The sequence below is a fragment of the Sinocyclocheilus rhinocerous genome, unplaced genomic scaffold (genome assembly GCF_001515625.1).
Source record: "Sinocyclocheilus rhinocerous isolate Xijiao unplaced genomic scaffold, SAMN03320098_v1.1 scaffold173, whole genome shotgun sequence".
NCBI lineage: Eukaryota > Metazoa > Chordata > Actinopteri > Cypriniformes > Cyprinidae > Sinocyclocheilus > Sinocyclocheilus rhinocerous.
In genome coordinates this window covers 131,980-152,210 of record NW_015645056.1, presented here as the reverse complement: position 1 = coordinate 152,210, position 20,231 = coordinate 131,980, and the positions used below count along the sequence as shown (strand labels likewise).

The 20,231-nt window shown below is 35.6% G+C and overlaps 1 protein-coding gene across 1 annotated transcript in view; it reads right to left on the bottom strand.

Annotated features, from left to right (window-relative positions):
* Positions 1–774: 774 nt before the first annotated feature.
* pth1r (parathyroid hormone 1 receptor) overlaps positions 775–20,231 on the bottom strand; it is a gene marked incomplete at its 5' end in the record, with an annotated part of 38,490 nt that continues 19,033 nt past the window's right edge. Inside the window, 10 exons of the mRNA XM_016508253.1 lie at positions 775–1,319; positions 2,034–2,075; positions 2,180–2,321; positions 5,180–5,274; positions 5,554–5,620; positions 5,874–5,934; positions 6,662–6,815; positions 8,446–8,632; positions 14,530–14,624; positions 19,203–19,327. Of these exons, the coding sequence (XP_016363739.1) occupies positions 966–1,319; positions 2,034–2,075; positions 2,180–2,321; positions 5,180–5,274; positions 5,554–5,620; positions 5,874–5,934; positions 6,662–6,815; positions 8,446–8,632; positions 14,530–14,624; positions 19,203–19,327 (1,322 nt within the window). The remainder of the gene's footprint in view (positions 1,320–2,033; positions 2,076–2,179; positions 2,322–5,179; positions 5,275–5,553; positions 5,621–5,873; positions 5,935–6,661; positions 6,816–8,445; positions 8,633–14,529; positions 14,625–19,202; positions 19,328–20,231) is intronic.

Sequence of the window (20,231 nt, the reverse complement as noted above, 5' to 3'; positions counted from 1 at the left end):
TATATTAGTGCTGATCAAAAATTTTTTTTTGAAATATGAGTGTCTTATGGCGCTTTTCCACTGCATGGTACGGCTCGGTACGGTTCACTTTTGGGGGTTTTCCACTGGGTACAGTACCTGGTACCTGGTACTTTTTACCTGGTACTTACACCTCGGTTGGGGTTCCAAGTGAACCGTACCGTTACCAAAACGTGACGTGTAAACTCTGCTGATCATGGATTGGCCGGAAAGAATCGTCACTACCTGCGTCACCGAACTTGCGACACAAACACAAAAGAACCGCTAGATTTAAATCAGCACAGCCAGCGAAGGATCGAACGCAACTGTTTTGAACGAGCGCACCTTTTTTTAACAGCCAAAAAGTTTTGTTGTCTGTTGCGGAAGAACAGACGTTCCTCTTGTTGATAGCAGAGGAGCGGATCCAGAGAGAGCTTGATAGGGCGACGCAGAATGAAAAAGTTTTTTTAGGAGTCGTGGTAGTAGAGGCAGCGCAACTATAACCACATGTGAATAATCCCGCCCACTCTAAAGCGGTACTGAACTGCAGTGGAAACGCAAACCGGGCGGAGCCGAACCGTGCCGTACTGAGCCATACCGAGCCGAGTCGTACCACGCAGTGGAAAAGCGCCATTATTTACAATTGACGGTCCACAGTGCCATATATTTTATATGACTTGATCCTGAAGCAAACTCACCGTTGCCCAATGCGTTCACCACAATTTTTGAAGCTAAAATCTGTTCACATCTTCCGAATACTGCTGGTGAAGATGGCCTGGTTCCTGAAGTAGCTTCCAGTCTTGCAAAAACATTGTGGCTCCTTTAAAAGACACGGATCATATCTGGTCCATTAGGTCCAACTGTACATCTTAGATGGTCTCACAACCCAAATTGTGAGGAAATCCTGAGAAACAAAGGACTCTCTAATCCTTCGACATTTTTCATCGTCTTTATTAAGGTTTGTGAAGTCACATGACTGTTTCTCTTTCCTCCTCCACCACCGGGATGGTTTTTTCCACCTGGAAGTTCTTCGAAGGTTCTTCCTCTTGTATATGGAGCTCCTGTCCCGAGGACGGGATGGAGTTCTCAGAGACCGAGCCGTTCTTCACGTATCCCGGGAGGTTCCGGTGGCCGTTGAGGGAGACGGGCCCCAGGCGGGTGGTGAGGTGCAGGGCCAGAGGGCCCCGTGCGTTCACGTTAGTGACGCTGGTGTGAGACACCATGGGTCCATAACTATATGTGTTACTGCCACTCCGGGCTTTTCTCTTGAAGTCCAGAGCGAGCGTCCTCCGACTCCATGACTTCTTGATTTCTGCTTGGACCTAAAGTGTGATAAGAATGAGAATATATGTGAATGAAACAAGCAGCTGGGAAGTAACTGATTACATGTAATCTGGATTATGTAATCAGATTCTAAAAATGAAGTACTTGTAATTAGATTCCATTTTAAACTACTCATAATCAGATTACAGTTGCTTTTTTATTGATACATTATTTATAATTGATTGATTCTTCCTAATTCTTCTTTTTCACCTTTTAAATTTTCCTTTCTAAAATAGCCTATCGCTTACATGCATTCAGAAAATCTGTCCGTTTTGTGGACATTCACACAAAGACCAGTCACTAGTCATGTGACCGCAGCATTTGACCACTGGATTTACAAAAATCTGCCTTTTCTCAACATTTCAACACTGCAACAACTACTGATAAGCATATTAATGGTTTTTGAATTATCACTCAGTGGGTTTAAGAGAATATATCAATTAAATGAAACGATTAAAGCAGTAAATTGTTTCGGACAATTAATAATGCAAATTGAGAATTTAATAGTAAGTGCTATAAAATTGTATAAAGTGCAATTACTAACAAAAAGCTAGGGTCCTAGGACTGCGGTCATGAATCTGTAGTCTCCAGTATTGCAGGTGCATGCTATTTAAAACCACTGAAACACAAACTGACCTGGAAGCCTGTCTAGAATGTACCGACATAAGTGAAAATAATTAATTATAAACAATTAAATACAAATTAATTCTTACCTCTCCATTGCAGAAGCAATATATAATTGCAACGAAGAATCCCTGGAAAATAGAGCATGAATTTAAAATATAATTATACAAGTAATAATAAAATATTTTGGTGCCTTTGTACAATTTTAAATGTCTACATCTTTTTGAAATATTACCTGAAATGAGTTAAAGAGCATTTCATAATGCATCTGGATTTGCCACGGCACCCCAGACACTTCTGTATAGGGCATTGCCATGAACACAATGTAGTGAACCCCAAACAACGGCATGAGGACCAGCGTCGATTTTAACAGCTTTCTGTGGCATAAAGAAAAAGAAAACAAAAAGATGAAGAACCGAAGTATATGTTCGGGGTCAATAGGATTTTTTTTTTTAAGTAATTGACACTTTTATTCAGTAAGGATCATTAAACTGATAAAAAAAATAACAGTAAAGGCATTATAATTCTACAAAAGGTTTCTATTTCAAATAAAGGCTATTCTTCAGAGAATCTTGAGGGGGGAAAAAGATATGGTTTCCACTTCAGCAAATTACAATGATTTCTTAAGGATCATTTAACACTTTTTTAATATTACTATATATTTTTAAATATAAGACAATAAATGAAAAATATATATAATAAATTAAATATATTATATTTGTAATTTTTTTTATGTATTTAAATAGAAATCAGCTATTTTAAATAGTAATATTACTACTGTATACTGTATTACTTACTGCATTTTTGATCAAATAAAAGCAGCCATAGTAAACATAAAACTCTTCTTTCAAAAACATAAAAAAATCTCAAATGGTAGTGTATAGGGGTGTGTTCGAAGCCGAATACCTTATTCGGAAAGGCACGGCTAATGGCTTAAAAAACGAATAACGGATAACGAATAATTCTGCCCGAATATTCGGCTGAGGCTCGCACACTCTGGTGTTTGCTAGATTCACAGGTGAGCCAGGGGATCAGCGCGATATCTTACACAAACCTCTAAATTCACGCAATAATGAGTGTGTGAAGTGAATGAATGTAAACTTTATGAATGAAAAGAGCGCAAATCAAACACCGCATTGCTGTTGCCTCTCCGTGCATCTCACAGAAATCAGAGCTTGGCAAGAGTAATATCACCTAAAATAATAGGACCTACATCATACAGGTTCTACTATTTGTGTATATTTAAAAGGCAATGATTTAAACCTTATAGGCTACGATATGATACACGAATGAACGGAATAAGCACAGCGCGATCGCCAATCAAACGCGATCTCTGCGCGTCTCGGTCTCTCAAAAACCAAACCAGCTCTCTGTCAAGAGTAGGCTAATAATCAACCAAGATACATATACATTTTCTACTAGGCCTACATGTTTGCTTCTTTATCTTTTGCTGATTTGCGTTGCACATGCACATTTGTTTAGTGAAATTCAAAAAAAGACTCGTTTAAGAGTTCTGCGTAATGAAAATGTGCGCCTTGAATTAGCTAATTTAGTCGTGTTCAAATTAGGGGTTGCACCGACTAATCGACTAGTCGACTAGTCAACTTCGACTTCGACTAGTCGCTGGTCCTATAGAGGGCGCAACAGGATAAGAAATCTTTGAAGGACTTCCACATTTACGCTCCGTTTCCAAACAGTTCAAATGACAAATAAATGCATACTCTGAAAGCGCTCCACAAGACATGTGATTATATTACTGGATGCTCGAAATTGAACGGGAGAATGCACGTTTTAAACAGCTTATTGCACAGGTAAGTTAATCGCCGTTCTAATCTAATGCGCTGCTGCACTGTAACGCACACACATAGGCTACAGACAGTAGCACCTACATCACGCGCACAGAGTCATTCAGCGCGGAAATGTATTGTCAACACTGTTCTGTGATTTCTCAATAAAATAGCTTAGAAACTGAAAAGTTCAAGCATATATTTCTTAACTAAATTCCACAGCTTCACTACTAGTAGAGAGACGCTGCCAGGTAGAATGAATTCACACACGCAATCGCTCTCACTAATGCATTCATATTAATGTAATCTTTACTGTGCTACTTTATCTGTATCTGATTTAGAATGAGCAGAAATCTGTGAGAAATATAACGACCCAAAGACAAAATAACTGATAAAAAAGCTGTTATAGGAGCAATAGCCATGTGGGCAGCGCTGTGTCATATGCCATAGCTGTGCACAAGGTGTTTATCACAGCTCCAGACTTATTTGTTCATTAATGACGTCATCAGCGACTAGTCGACTTCGACTCGACTTTCATCACATAAAAGTCGACTTCAAAAAATCAGAAGTCGTTCAACCCCTAGTTCAAATGATCCCTAAACGTTTGTCATGAAATCTCTCCGCTTGTAGCCTATGATAAATGTATTTTTAGAAATTATTAATTTCATATTTTAGAACACTGAATAGGGCAAATAGTCGAAACATAAATATTTCTCCGCCTACTCTGTTCTCTTTTTTTCCATACTTTTCCAGACCTGCAAATTACTTAAGTGAAATACTTTTCCAAACTGCGCAGCAACCGGTGAGCCAAAGGAAAGCATGTTGTTTTACATAAACCTCTAAAATTACAACAAGTGTGTGAAGTAAATGAGTGTAAACGAATGAAATAAGCTCAAATAAAATAGTGTTGCAGTTGCCTTTTTCCATGCATTTCCTGGAAATTACTTAAATCAATTTCCATATTTCTTAACTGCGTAGGAACCCTTACTATTTTAATTAGAAGATATTACAGTATTACAGTAAATATTTATTTATCGGATCACATAAGGTCCCCAAGCTGGGACTCGTACTTGCGTTCCCCGAAGCACAACCGCATCTCCAAACACTGCCTATACAAGGGTATCGGCTCTGACTGTTAGAAGATATTTAAATAAATGTTATAATCATAAAAAAAATAATTATTTTAGTTAAACATGGCATATTTGTTCGGAGATAACTACGAAAAAAAAAGATAGGCTGTAAAATCATAACGGTCTTATGAAGTAACTGTACGAAGTTCCGGTTCAAGCTCTGCCTACTTCCGGTTTTATCCGAATACAGATACAGATACGAATAATTTTGTGATTGTTACAGATACAAATACAGATACAAATACATGCTTCGCTGCACACCCCAAGTAGTGTATATATATATATCAGATGTTGAAAAAACAAAAACAAAAATCTTACCTATACTGTTGTCTGGTGTCACATCTTCCTGCATTTGTTTCTCTAAGTTTTGTTGCCAAGACTCTAATTATATTCAGGAACAACAAAAAATTTACCTTTGGGAGAAAAGTATATACACTAATTTAATAGATCATAATTGAGACATATAACTAACAGACACATGAAATAACTGCATTCACAATAAAGGAACTGGTAGACAAATAAATATAATATTTGCAATTTACTTGAGACACATGAAAGTTCAACAGAACTTTGTCAAACTTGTACACAGTTGACAGAGTTTACACTTCTCATGATTTTAAAATATAAAAACATTTTTCATCAAAATAATGAATGCCTACTTATGAATTTCATTTTTATTTATGGAAACTTACAACAATTGCTGTCAGAATAGGGATCTGCACTATCCATTTCAGGTTTCCTGCGCTTAAATCCCAGCACCTGTATATCATAAACCAGATCAGTCACTTTTAGAAAGCTCAATCCAGACATCCTATTAATATTTAATAGATAGTATACAAAGATACTGTGTTTTATATCTACAGTCTTTTGCAAAAGTCCTGCGCATGCATACTGTACATTGTTTACCACATAGAGAATATTTTATTTGTTCCACAAGCTGAATTAATATTGCTTTCCTGTATAAATGTACACATGGTAATATTGGTAAACAATTTCAAACACAAACACTTACTCGGTGTCAGCAAGAGTGGCTCTCACGCTGGCCCAAATGGTCACAAACATCGCAGGAACACCTGTTTAATGAAACCTGTTTAGTAAAACCTTTAGTGACCTTTACTTTCAAATTGCTACATACAGAAGAACCCTCATTCTGTATAATTTACAGTGATTATTGCAAGTAATTAAACTAATAAATAATTATATTAGTTTATTTGTTCTTGTATTGTAAATAATAACAACAACAACAATAATAATAATAATAATAATAATAAATTAAACAAATATTGTATTGTATTGTATTGCATTGTTGGGTTGGTGGTGGTGAAAAGGCTGGCAAAGCATTTATATAAGTCTGAAGTACTGGCCCAGCAGAAAAAAAGTCTGTAGTTGAGCCTTGGCTCTGCAACACTGGTATTAGCAACACAGAAGTGGCTTAGCTCCACAGCATCCACATTGTATGCGCTGTGCATGTCCAACTTTTCCACACAGTGTGTACAATGCAGGAGCCGTGAAGTAAAAAGTATATCCACAAAGGCAGACACATTTGCTGCTGTCTCCAAAAGATATAGCACATCTGTGCTGCACTGGAAACAATTAGCAATACCTCAAAATAACTGTTGCTGTTCGTCAAGAGTAAATTAAAAAATCTGTTTGATACACAAATTGATAGCCTAGTTGATAGCCTATTTCAAACTAACTGGAGAAGATGTCCGAAGAAAGCATTAATTAAATCTTTTGGATGATTTGGTGTCTGTAGCCTGTTGTGTATTGGAGTCTACATGAAGAAGATTGTTTACTCACCCCAGCCAATCAGAGTAAAGCCCCAAAGGTACTTCCTGTCTGAGAAGAAGGTCATGAAGATAAGGCTGTGCAGGTACAGGCCTTCCACCAGAATCCAGTAATAATTAGTCGCCAAGAAGTACAAGAAGAGAGTGACAGCCACCTTACAGCCAATCTTGAAGGGTAAAGTAAAATCGATTCAGCACATATTGATTAAAAGCATGTGTTCCTATTTCACCTTCATTTGGTTTTGAGATACAAGCTACGTGTAACTTGACTCAACCTCAAAAATCGAAATGCACAGTTAATAGTGAAGAATGATTTAAAACAAGTTTCGAAAGATAATGTGAGGGGTTACCTGTGAGATGAGGAAACGAGACGTGCCGTCAGTAGCTAGTGCTATGGGAAACTACCTTTCTCCAAAAACCCTGCAGCCTTATTGAATCACACCAGTGTCTTGGACTGGCCAATGGCGTTCAAGCGCACCAAATGGAAGCGGCTCTCACCCTATCAAAATCCTCAGAATTGACTGAGGAATAACTGGAAGCTCTACTGATAGTTAAAGTACAATAACAGCCGTTAAATGCAATGTTTCATGCCCTCATCTCTGGGAACTGAAGTTACGAGAATTACCACTTTTGAATTTGGTTCATTGCATTGATAGCTGATCATATGGGGAACAGTGTCCAATCATGCTGCACCTAAACGATTTCTTCTGCTAGGAAAAAATGTGACCTTTTCAGCGTGATTACGCAATGCCTGAAGTTTGTGGTTAACAAGTATATAAATTTTTATTTTTTTTTAGAAAATGACTGATCAATTAGCTAAATAAGACTCTTATTCCTCGGCTGGGATCGTTTAGAGCCCTTTGAAGCTGCATTGAATCTACAATTTGGACCTTCAACCAAAAAGTACTAAAACAAATTGTAAACAATTAATGGTCACACTTTAGTTTGGGGATCAGTTCTCACTATTAACAAATTATTAACTATGACATGTGCCTCATTAAACTCCTCATTCGCTGCTTATTAATAGTTATTAAGGTAGTTGTTAAGTTTATGTACTTGGTAGGCTTAAGGGATCTAAAATATGGTCATGCAGAATAAGGCATTAATATGTGTTTTATTAGTACTAATAAACAGCAATATGCTAGTAATATGCATGCTATAACCAACTGGTTAATATTGAGAATTGGTCCCTAAACTAAAGTGTTACACAATTAACATAAGTAAAATCAAATAGCAAGCCAGCCAATGATGTGCAAGACGGCATTAAAATATTTATTCAAATATTTGGCTCACTCCAATGCCATTGGCCAGTGTGAGACACTGGTGTGATTCAATAGGGCATCAGTATTTTTGAAAAAAGGTGTTTCCCGGTAGCATCAGCTACTGACAAAATGCAGTGTGAACCTCAATCGAAAGGGAACTGGGTTGCTGCTGGATGGCTTATATCCTAGTCTCTTTATATGGCTTGGGACCCATATTCATGCCAAATGAGAATATCCATAATCCTTCCTGTTACTAGGTATTGAGTAACTAACATAGTTACTATAATAGTCTTAATTATAATGTTTAATTAAAAAGGAAGTTAATTTAATTCACATAAAGCTTAATTGAAATCCCTGTTTCCTGGTTACGCACATATGTGGAAATTACAGGAGGGTCTTAGTAGCAAGTCAACAACAAATGGCTTCAGAGGATAACGATGCTCCCAAACTACTACTACTATGGCAACAACACAATGTGAGATTCCTCTGTTATGGACTTCACTGATAGATATGATTGTATGTGTGCTGCACTTACAAACTTGGTTTTGTTGGCAGGAGGTGCTTCTGTGATGGATTTGAGATCCTCCACAGTGATGCTCTCCATTTCCTGCAGAGCGGCACCAGAGTACAACACCACATCTTTCACAAATATACTAATGGCCCTTAGCATGAACGATACAAACAGGTGCATGTGGATGTAGTTTCTGGTGCAGTGCAGCCGCCTGAAACATAAAAGATAAAAAAGAGAAATTAGGTCAAACAAGGGTTATTTTGTAATTAGGTGTAAATAGTGTGAGGTATCAAGGTACATGAAATCACAGACCACAATGTTGCAGATTAATGTACCAGTAGAATGCAGATTAGTACCGTAGAATAGCAGATACTTGGAGCTGTGTGTATGTGTGTGTGTGTGTTTAGTTGCTCTCCCATGCCCTTTCACAGAGGCTAGAAGAACAATACTGATCTTAATTAGAGCCAGATGAGTCTGCCGCTGACTGTAACACATTCTTTGGATTTAAAAGGTTCAGAAAGCACAAATGTTGAAAATGTAGGGCTCAAAAAGTAAGCTATAAAAACAAAATTGCAAGCATGTGTTTCCCAAATTCCCTTCGGTTTGTCTACACTCTCTCAAACTAGTTTGACCGGAGCAAGTCTATTAAGTAAAAACTCCTCCAGATTTGTTGCAGTCCTCTGAAAGAAATGACGTTGCAGCCTGATCTCATGAAAATTCATAAGTATTTGCAAGAAATATTTACATTACAGCTGTTAACGTTTAAAAATCTACACCAAATCCCTTATATTACATTGTAAATATATTTGTGCAGGTATATTATATAGATAGTTTGCCCTTCAGCCACCTCTACCTAAAGCTAACCACATAATAATAATATAAAAAGTTATAATATAATGCACAGTTCACATATAATGTAAATATGCACAGTGACAAATGTTTTAGTTATAATATACTATTGTACGGATATTCCCAACTCAATTCAGTATGCAATAAACCTGAAAAGATTCATAAACATTTGTACATTCCTACAGTTGTTCATGTGTAAAAATGTTTGCGTTTTAGATGCTGCCAACATATCCATCCAGTATGTTTCAATGCTTATGCTAACGTACAAAACCATACATGTGCTAGAGCCAAATGCATACTGTATGTTTATTAATGAGATCACATTAGCCATCGGAGCTAATGTCATAGGGCACTTTTGTCTCAAAATGATACAGTATTGATCTAAACTAAAAGACTACAGGCACCTAAATGTCTGCACTAAAATGCCTTGAGAATGAGAATGACTGATCAATTTGTGCTGTAAGAGAACAATTTCAAAAATGGTTTCAGAACCTCCACTGGTCATTAATAATTGTGGGTGTTTGCTTTGGTCCAACACCAGACAATCACCACAGATTGTGTGTGATATTTTAAAGATAGCATGGAATCAAAATGAATTATCCATATTATTATGATTGTTGGTATGATTTACTGAGTGGTTGCTAGTGACTGATCAATTTGTGCTGTAAGAGAACAATTTCAAAAATGGTTTCAGAACCTCCACTGGTCATTAATAATTGTGGGTGTTTGCTTTGGTCCAACACCAGACAATCACCACAGATTGTGTGTGATATTTTAAAGATCAAAATGAATTGTCCATATTATTATGATTGTTGGTATGATTTACTGAGTGGTTGCTAGTTGTTGAAATATACCGTATTGATGATAACCATGATATTTACATATTCATATCATGTTAACACTACAGATATGACAATATTGTAAACAATCAATATTGTCAACAGGACGTGCAGATCAACAGTAAGTGCAAAATCATGAAATACTACCAATAAGGCTTTCCAAAGTCATTGAAATGCTGTTCTTTTCATACTAAACTATCGATCATTGTGAATAATCTTTTCTCAGATCAAGGCTATTATAATTCAAACATAGTGTTTGTTACTCATGTGAACAAGCACTGTTTTGCATCTGATTTTGTGATTTTGTTGGCAATCTCAATCTCTGAGTGGAAAATCAGGGCTAAAATAATGCAGTGTGTAGGTGGCATAAGTAGCAGTTTAGTTTGCTTGCCCTAAATGTTAGAATAAGGTCTTGTGTTGTTAAAGCTTATCATGGTGTTTGACCTTTTTTCATATCAAGATCTCATTATCTCATCTCATTATATTAAATCTGCTATCAAGATAGCCCTAGATGACTGCATACGGATTTATAAAAATAATTTTTGTCACACTCAGAAAAACTTTTTTTTTTTAGCCAAAGAAACACTTTAAAATACTACAACTGGATGATTTTATATTGACTATAGAAATGTTCAACTGATTTCAACTAATTCAACTACAACTGATTTCGGTAACAAATAATGATTGTGTCATTATGTTCAGCTGTGACTCGTCAATTATCCTTATTTACTCTACCTTATAAGTTGTATTCAGTTCAGTGTTTCTTTGTCCGGTCTTGTCTACGTTAGCTGTGAGTATGAACCCTGTCTACCTGATATGGATTACCCTTATGTGGATTATTAAAGACTGTTTATCGTTCTCCTCTTTGTATTCGTGCTTCTCTCCCGCACCACACCGTGACACCAGCATATATTGGCTGTTTATTAGTACTTAAAGCACATTTTAATGTCTTATTTTGCATGACCGTAATTTAGATCCATTAGATCTAGTCCATACCTAAACACATCTACAACAAAATCTACCTTATTTACTACCAATAAACAGCAAATTAGGAGTTTATTGAGGGAAAATACAGCTAATAGTGAATATGTGCTCCCTAATCAAAAGTGTTACAGAAAGTTCTATAGGAGAAATTGGATTAATAAAACTTGGTTTCAAATTAGGGATAGTAAAAAAAATGGCTAGACAAAAATTAAAGCCACTAAAAAAAAAAAGTCAACCAAGGCCACAACCACGTCCAATTTGTTTAATAAAATCTCTCATTTGTATGCCCAGTGTGTAGACAATGCAAAAAGCTTCTTGTCTCATCATATTCAGATAGGAACTACATGAATCACGTAAATGATACCATATTTTCAATTCATAACGTTGAAATTTGAACTAAAAAAAAAGTTATCAGCATCACTGGATATTACTGACAGCTGTTTAACATTTCTGTCATAAAACAGTTGTCAAACATTAGATGTTTTACTACTTCCATCTTACCTCAAATTCTTTCAACCTTAAAACTGACAATTCTGCTCTGCTTCTGTGAAAAGTAAACCCCGCCTACTTTAATTTGATTGGCCATCCTAATCACTTTGTCATTGACGAGCATTGTTAAATCACTAAGGCTAAAAATGTAACTTTTAAACCTTTTTGTCATCGTAACCACAAACTGAACCGTATAATTGTCATTTTCTTTTGTGATCAGTATCCATTCCGATTTTTGTTAATTTGGAAAAAAAAAAATTGGTTAAAACCTGCAAATGTGCAAAATGCACACTTCAGGTGTGCAGTCCGGTTTCTTTTTTTTTCAGCCAGGCATTTTGAAATATGAAACCTTTTGGGTTTATTTTTGTTATTCCTCTCGCTCTTCTGGAGAGGTTTAGAGCAGCTGTGTGGAATCGCTTGCCTCTTCGTCATTAGACTAACTGCTGTTTAACCACCGTCCCATTGGGAACTATTGATCGGGAAGCTCCGGAGAGCCGATCCGTGTAGATCCTGGCTTCTCGAAGCGTGCCTCAAACACTGGAGCTAATGTTTGAGAGTCACCGTACTGCATGGCTGATGTCCTGGAACCCATGCACCTGAGACCATACTACTGACACTGTGAGCACAGAGCATGGAAACGCTGGCAGCAGATCAGCAGCAGCCCAAACGAGCCCTTATTAAAGTCATTTTCCTGACCTGCATTTCCTGGTGCCCAGGCAATGAGCTGGCTCTTAAAAACACGGAGCACTGGAGCCGAGTCAAGCTAATCTGGTACCTGTCAGCAGCTCGTTCCGCACACGACCCGACCCTTTATTTGAATAAGCCCGCTGGATAAATAACGAAGGGAACCTCTTTGCATTAATTAGCAATGAAAATGGAACGATTGAATGCAAAAGTAATAAATGCACTCATATGTCTTAATATTGAAAAAGGGCCAGTACACACGCTGGGTGAACTATTAGAGAAACATTCATTTGATGCCGTTCATTTGGAAAACCGATCGCTTCAGTCAAGTCAAAACACAACGTTTTATTGAAGTTTTAAATGTAAAATAGTCACTTTCAGCACACTTGCAAAAACATTAACTCCTGAACCATTGTGCCTTATTCCTGAAACACGAGCAGAACGTGCCATTCAAAGCCATGCATAGATCAAATGTGACAGTTATCGCTTCAGTCAAGTCAAAACACAACGTTTTATTGAAGTTTTAAATGTAAAATAGTCACTTTCAGCACACTTGCAAAAACATTAACTCCTGAACCATTGTGCCTTATTCCTGAAACACGAGCAGAACGTGCCATTCAAAGCCATGCATAGATCAAATGTGACAGTTTAGGTAAAATTTGGTAGACTGCAAATAAAGTATTAATTTGCAAACTATATATATATATTTGAAGAGTTCAGATGCAAAAGCCCCTAAGTGCCATTTGAAATGTTCTTCTAAAATTTTTCTCAGGCTCCTATGTTTATGTTCAGTTATTTCAGTTTTTTTTTTCAAATAAACTATTCATTGCCATTAAAGTGAAATTACTGAACGTGCACTGAGCCTGAGTAAAATGCTCATTTTAGAAGAAAATTTCAAATGGCTTTTAGAGGCTTTTGCATCTGAACACTTCATATACTTTGTATTAATGCAATTAGCAATTAATGTCTGATAAAGATGATTTTCATTTAGTATTTTCCATGATCTAATTATTTGTACATACTGTAGCAAAATAATGTATTAACAATGTAGGGACAAAAAGTTTATAAACTATGAATTAACTAACATAAACTAATAGTTTGCTAATGATTTATAAGTGCTTTGTTACTATAAACCTATTAAGTATTGCTAAAATGGGTTTTACAAATGATTTACACTTGTTCTGCTCATGTCTCATGACCATAAAAGCACACATCAACTCAACATTAAAAAAAATGACTCAAAGTAATTTAGTTTATTGTAAATCATTTCTCCATCAAACCAGTATGTAAACATCGGCAGCTGGAGTCTTTGATAAATGCATCTATATCATCATGAGGTCTACATGTGGATATCATAAAACTCGCATCAAGTAAACAAATCGATTAAAAAAAAATGGGGCCTGTATATTGTATTTAGATTGTAGTCTAAGAACACTGATTAAGACCAATTTCACACTTCCATGGTGTTTAAGCAATCCAAATTTCTTTTGTATTTATTGACAGATTGCAATATTTAAGCAGCAAATGCTGTGGAGGAAAAGCAGCACTGCAAAAAGTGTTTTGGCGCTGAACTCTCAATTTGCAAGACAAAAGTGACAATTGCAGGATAAGAACTCACAATTGTGAGGAAAAAATGAAATGCTGGATATAAACTTGCAATTGCAAGTAAAAAGTCTGAATTTTGGGGGTATAAAATCACAGTTGTGAGAAAAAGTCATAATTATGGAATATAAACTTGCACTTACAAGAAACACAGTCAGAATTGCAAGATATAAATGCTCAATTCTGACTTTTTCTCACAATTTTGAGTTTATATCTTGTGATTCTGACTTTTTTCATGCATCTGCGAGTTTATATATCTCAATTCTGATTTCGTCTATGCCTAACTGTTTTACAAATTGACAAAAAAGTACTACTTAGCCAAAAAAATCACTGAAATCTCTGCAAAATAGTTCTGTTGTTCAGCAGGAACAATGGTAGTGTTAAAGCTGCGAACGCTGGCATGTTTCTGGCAAGTTCTATGCAAGAACTCTATGAATCAAAGAGAAAAATAAAAAAATCTAAAACATCAAGTAAAAAGACAATGCCAGAATATTTTATGCATAGACGTCTTGTTTGATGTGCCATTTTTGTCCAAGCAATATCATTTCTGCACAGCCCCCAGACTGAGGAAAAAGCCCTTAAAATTGCTTTTTTAAAATTCTTCATTGTGAAGGGCTTCGTCAATTCTTTCTGTGAAAATAAGGAGGTGGGTTTTTCTTACCGAAAGTATCCTAGGATGACTGTCGCCACCATAAGTGATCCCAGAGAGATGGAGTAGCCCACGGTGTAGATCAGGTAAAGTCTGTCAAAAACCTCCTGAGAATAAAGACAAAAATAAGAAAGTGAGAACAAGAGCTAACAAATAACAGCACCGGGAACAGAACAGAAAACAGCTGTAGGTCTTGATGTTCAAGCAAGAATATCAGAATGGGCGTATAAAACAGACAATCATATCATAATCAAAATATATATTGAACATGTATTAGGACTGACAATTGAATAAAAAAAATAACTAAACGAAATAGCTGCAATTAGCATTTACATTTAGTCATTTAGCAGACGCTTTTATCCAAATGAGGACAATGGAAGCGATCAAAATCAACAAAAGACCAATGATACGCAAGTGCTATGACAATTCTCAGTTAGTTTAACGCAGTACATGTAGCAAGTTTTTTTTAAATTATATAATAAATAAAAAGAAAACAGATATTCAGAATAGAAAAAGAATAGAGCAAGCTAGTGTTAGAGGCCTTTTTTGCTTTTGTTAATTGTATAATTTATCATTTTAGGGGCAGGAAAATACATTTCCAATCTTACAGTAGCCTACATTTAGGTTAAAATCAAATGTGGATGAAAAACCCTACTACAGTGTGCTTTTATGCTTTTAAAATATATATTTAGATTTTTACAAATGGGTAGAAAAAAAGACAGAAAATACATTTACATCAATAATATATTTACATATTTAATAATAAAAAAATTGGGCCATTTTTATTTTTGTACATTTTGAAATATATTTAAAATACACGTAAAAATATGGGTTAAATCATGATTCAATTATTTACAGAAAGAAACTCCCAATATAATCAATGACACTGTCTGCACTGCTCAGTGGATCTCTTATTTACATTCTTGCACTGTGTTAGTTATGATGAAAGCATTCATGAGAGTGCAGAAATTGAGAAAGATCATTGCATTCGTTTGCTCAACAGACATGACTGCAATGATCTATGCTTAGAGCTGCAACATTTTACTCAACAAGACATCTAAATATGATATGAAGACATATTCCTTTAAACTAAAATCAGGGTATAATGGGTTAATGTTGTTTTTTTTAATGATTTTAAATGATTAAATTATTGTTTTTGTTGTTAAAAAAAATCCTTCTAAAATTGTAAGTGCACCACAGGAAGTATTATGAAAAAAATTTAATTTATGATCCCTGCAATTCATGCATTTCATATTATTGATAACACTAGCAGCCCTAACATGCTTTTAAAAGCACATTATCTTCTATTTTTCTTTGGACTATAGTTCAAACTCTGGAACCTTTTAATTATTTCTTCATCTCAATACAGTATATTATGACCTTGTCTGAAACAATCCCAGTTTCTTTATGTTTACTGATATTTACACCACATGAAAACGCACGCCGGCGGTGTCTAATTTCTGTTTGGGCTTAAACTCAAAGCTCAAACATTCGCATCTTTTGGCGTGTAAACAAAAGCAGAGCTGCTGAAGGAATTACCTATCCAATCTCTGCCTTTGGCGGTTTTTCTGCCAGAAGTGCAACTGTTTATTTGGAGGGCAAGCTGACACCCGGTGACTAAGGTGTCTGCTCACAGACTCTTGCAAAAACTGTTTGTCTGGAAGTTCAGAGACTCGACAAAAGCTGAGCGGTGAGCGGCGAGCGGCCACGCTTTCAACTGCGATGACTTCAGGCTGTAGGCAGCCGAGCAAGTTCACATCGCAACCGCACTAACTGAGCGAGCTGGGTCAGTCGTGTGCATTAGAGGAGAGCAATCTGGAGCTGATAGAACAAGAGATTTGCCAGCTGTTAACATTTAGCATGAGATGCGATGGCCAAACCCAGCGCTGTGTTTGTGCTGTTGAGTCGCTGCTCTCCAAAGCGTTTCATTTGCATGGATGCATTTCTCATTAACTGCAGAAGTGGCTCTTGGGACTTGGGAAGCAAAAAGGCATGACCTCAAAATATAGATCTCTACACTCACCCAACCGTGTTACAGATCAAAGGAAAGTATCTTCCAAAAAAGTGGCAAATAAAAAACTGGAAACCATAATTGACTATTTGAACATTTGAACAAATAACTTTTGTGCGGAGAGCAACCAAGGATCTGTAAAGCCTTTGTGACAGAATTGTTATGAATATGAATACATTGATCCAGAACTAATGATTGTAAAGGGACAGCTTGCTCAGACCTGAATGATGGATGAACAAATGAGATATGAGCAATGATGTGTAACAGTAAATGTCAGAACTGAATTTTAGCAAATTACTTTAATGATCCACTTCATCAGGAAATTCACATAATACAGAAAAATTACTCATTTTGATCTATTCATGTCAAATTGTGGAACTAAAGATGAGTGGTATGCATATAAAATATGCAATCTTTTAGACTTTATTATCCTGTGGTAGATATATCAGAGCTATCACAGAGTAAAGCAGTCATTAATCTAAACTTAATTGTGAGAGCAAAATTCAGAGCAGGAAAATACAGAAAATACAGAGCAGGATGTGACCCAAACCAGACAAAACAATGAAGAGCTTGCTATTAAAGAGTATTTTTAAGTAAGGTCCAACACAAGTGGATATTACAGCTTGGCACATATAGATTTTAACTAATGGCCCAAAAAAATAAAGAATAAAAATATAAATAAATAAATACATGCAAAAAATAATATATTTAAAAAATATAAATAATTATTTTTTTTAAAATATATTTTGCCCTACATATATTTCAATCCAAGAAAATACATTCATATGCCATATGAGGCTTGAAACTAACTATATTATTAAAAATAATAATATATAATATAAATTAAAAACTATATTTTATTGAGCTTCACTGTTTTCAATATATATTTAGCATAGATTTAAAATATATTTTAATATATATAAAAAGATTAGCATGGCCCAGACCTGTACGTGATCTTACACTGCATGCAGTTGCTGGCAAACATGATGCAGAACGACTTGACTCTGTGATGTCGACTATGAGAATGCCTTAATATGCCCCTAAAATTCAAGATTTGGGTTTTTGTCTTACCTTTATATAATGCGATACAATTTAGCAAAATCATATGAGCAAGGGAGATGTTTTTCCTGAATGAATGAGCCATTTGAATGAATCAGTTGAATGAATGACTGAATGGCTCACCTAATCACTGCCGCCACCTACTGGTGATTTTAGTTGTATATTTAGAGTATCATTTACATTTAGCAGTATAAATGCATTCATGCCACCTCTGAGTCTGAACAGTCTGCGTAAACATACCTAATGCAACTTCAGATGCAGCTTCTGAAAACAATGTTATAGCCACATTGCAGCCTTAAAGGTTTGTGTAATGTAATGCCTATTCAGTGTTTTTCTCATTTAGCACGTTGCCATAATAGAACGTCTAGAACGTAACCCATAGGATGCTGCATAATGATGCAACAGGAACATGTCAGTGGCCACAACGTCTGAAGCCCTAGAGAATCACACTGATTCATTAGCTGATGGTGTTGAAGAGAGACCATAACACACACATCACAGGACACTTATGAGCTTAAATCATGTCAGATTTTCTGCTATATACAGTACACAAACCCAAGCAGCTACAGAGAGTATCTACACAGCGTCTCAGTAATCCAGACGTTTTCTATTACAAGTTTTTGGTGAACTACATTGATTATGCTGATTCCATTGATTAAATTCAGTTCAGACTTGTGAAGTGGAATAGTTTTTCACTGAGGCTTTAGCTGATGTGCATTCCTCATCTAAATGATAAATAGTTCAGCCCACAGCTCAGCCTTTTGCCCGTCGACACCAAAATGAAAAGCACACAGATGAGAGAAACGAATCTAAACAAAACTAAACAAACAAAAAACTTTAGTGTTAACATTGATGACTAATGAACTGTGTTCACACGATGTGGTTTGACATCTATAGGAATATGAAAGAAAGTCTTCTCATGTTGTTCCAAGTCTGCATGTCTTCTCAAGACATGACAGCTTTGAGTAAGGACCAAATCAAAATTTAAACACTAAGGGGGCAATTCATTAATCAGTTGCGACTCTTGCAACACAATTGCTGAACGTTTTGTCCACTTTAAATCCATGTACAGTATATGTAAAACTCAAGTTTACTTCATCCACTTATGTTGTGACTATGAATCATTTTTGCTGCATTAACGGAAACTGGGAATTAGATGTTTAGTTAACAGTATTCTTTGCATAGGGCTGGATTAGGACAGTAAATATTGAATAATATGAAATTAAGTACTATTTTATGTGTTTATGTCAAGGGAAAGACCTTTTGGAGTTGAATGTTCATTTGTGCTTGACATTGACATGATGTTAATATGGAACTGTTACTACTAATTAAATCATTGCATCCATTTATATGTTTGTTTGCTTCAATGTAATTTGTCTAGGTCAAGTTGCCTACACAATTCCTTAGTGAATCGGATACTTAATCAGTTCAGTCAGAATGTGCAAGAAAACACTTATAGCAGACACCATGAGGCATATTCTGAATTAATCAGAAAACAATCAGAATATACAGTTTTGGGTGATGGTACTTTAAATCTAATTTACATATTAAAAATGCTTGTGGAGGCAAATTTGACTTCAGTCGATAACAGCAACTGTAAGGTGGAAGGTCTTACCCTCTCTTGGTTCTGGTTATAATGGGTGAGGAATTTGGTGCACTCGCTGTAATTAGCCCAGGTTTTGTTGTTATTTGACGACAGCTCCCAGGTCCCATTGATGTCACAGCGCCGGTACGCATGTCCTGTGGATACAGCACAACACATACTCTAACAAAGCAACCGTGCCTTCATTTGGGACATTTGTGTATTGATTTCTCAATCAGTCTGACAGCATAGAGCCACAGCGTATGAAATTATTAATGTTTGCCACTATTAGCATCAAACAGTGCTACAAATATGGATTGAATTATTGATAAAAAGGAATACAATAAAAAAAGAAAAGAAAAAAAAACAGCCACCACTGAGGACAGATTTGAATAAGATGTCCAATTAGTGTTTTCATGTGTAGGTCTCTAGTGTAATTAATGGATCTCTAAAGCTCTACTGCAAACACTGTTTAGCAAGCTTGTTGTTTGGAAAGCAAATTTGCAAATCATTCAAATTTGCTCAAAATCTGTTATTACCACTGTTAGAGAACTTCACCTATTGCAATACTAATAATAAAACATATAAGTGTAAACATAAGAAAATATACTTTTTTATGGGAAGTTATGTGTTAGGTGCTTTTTTGCATCAAAAAGTATGAGAGTTTGTCAGCCTTCTAGGATATTCGGTAACACTTTATTTAAGGACCAATTATATAAAGACTAGTGCTGTCAAACGATTAATCGCGATTAATCGCATCCAAAATAAAAGTGTTTGTTTACATAATATATGTGTGTGTACTGTGTATATTTATTATGTATATATAAATACACACACATACATCATATATTTTGAAAATATTTACATGTATATATTTATATTCATTTAATTTATATTATATATAAATACATATATATTATATAAACATAACATTTTTCTTAAATACAGAAATCATTTTCTTATATACATAATAAATATACACAGTACACACACATATATTATGTGAACAAAAACTTTTATTTTGGATGCGATTAATCATGATTAATCATTTGACAGCACTAA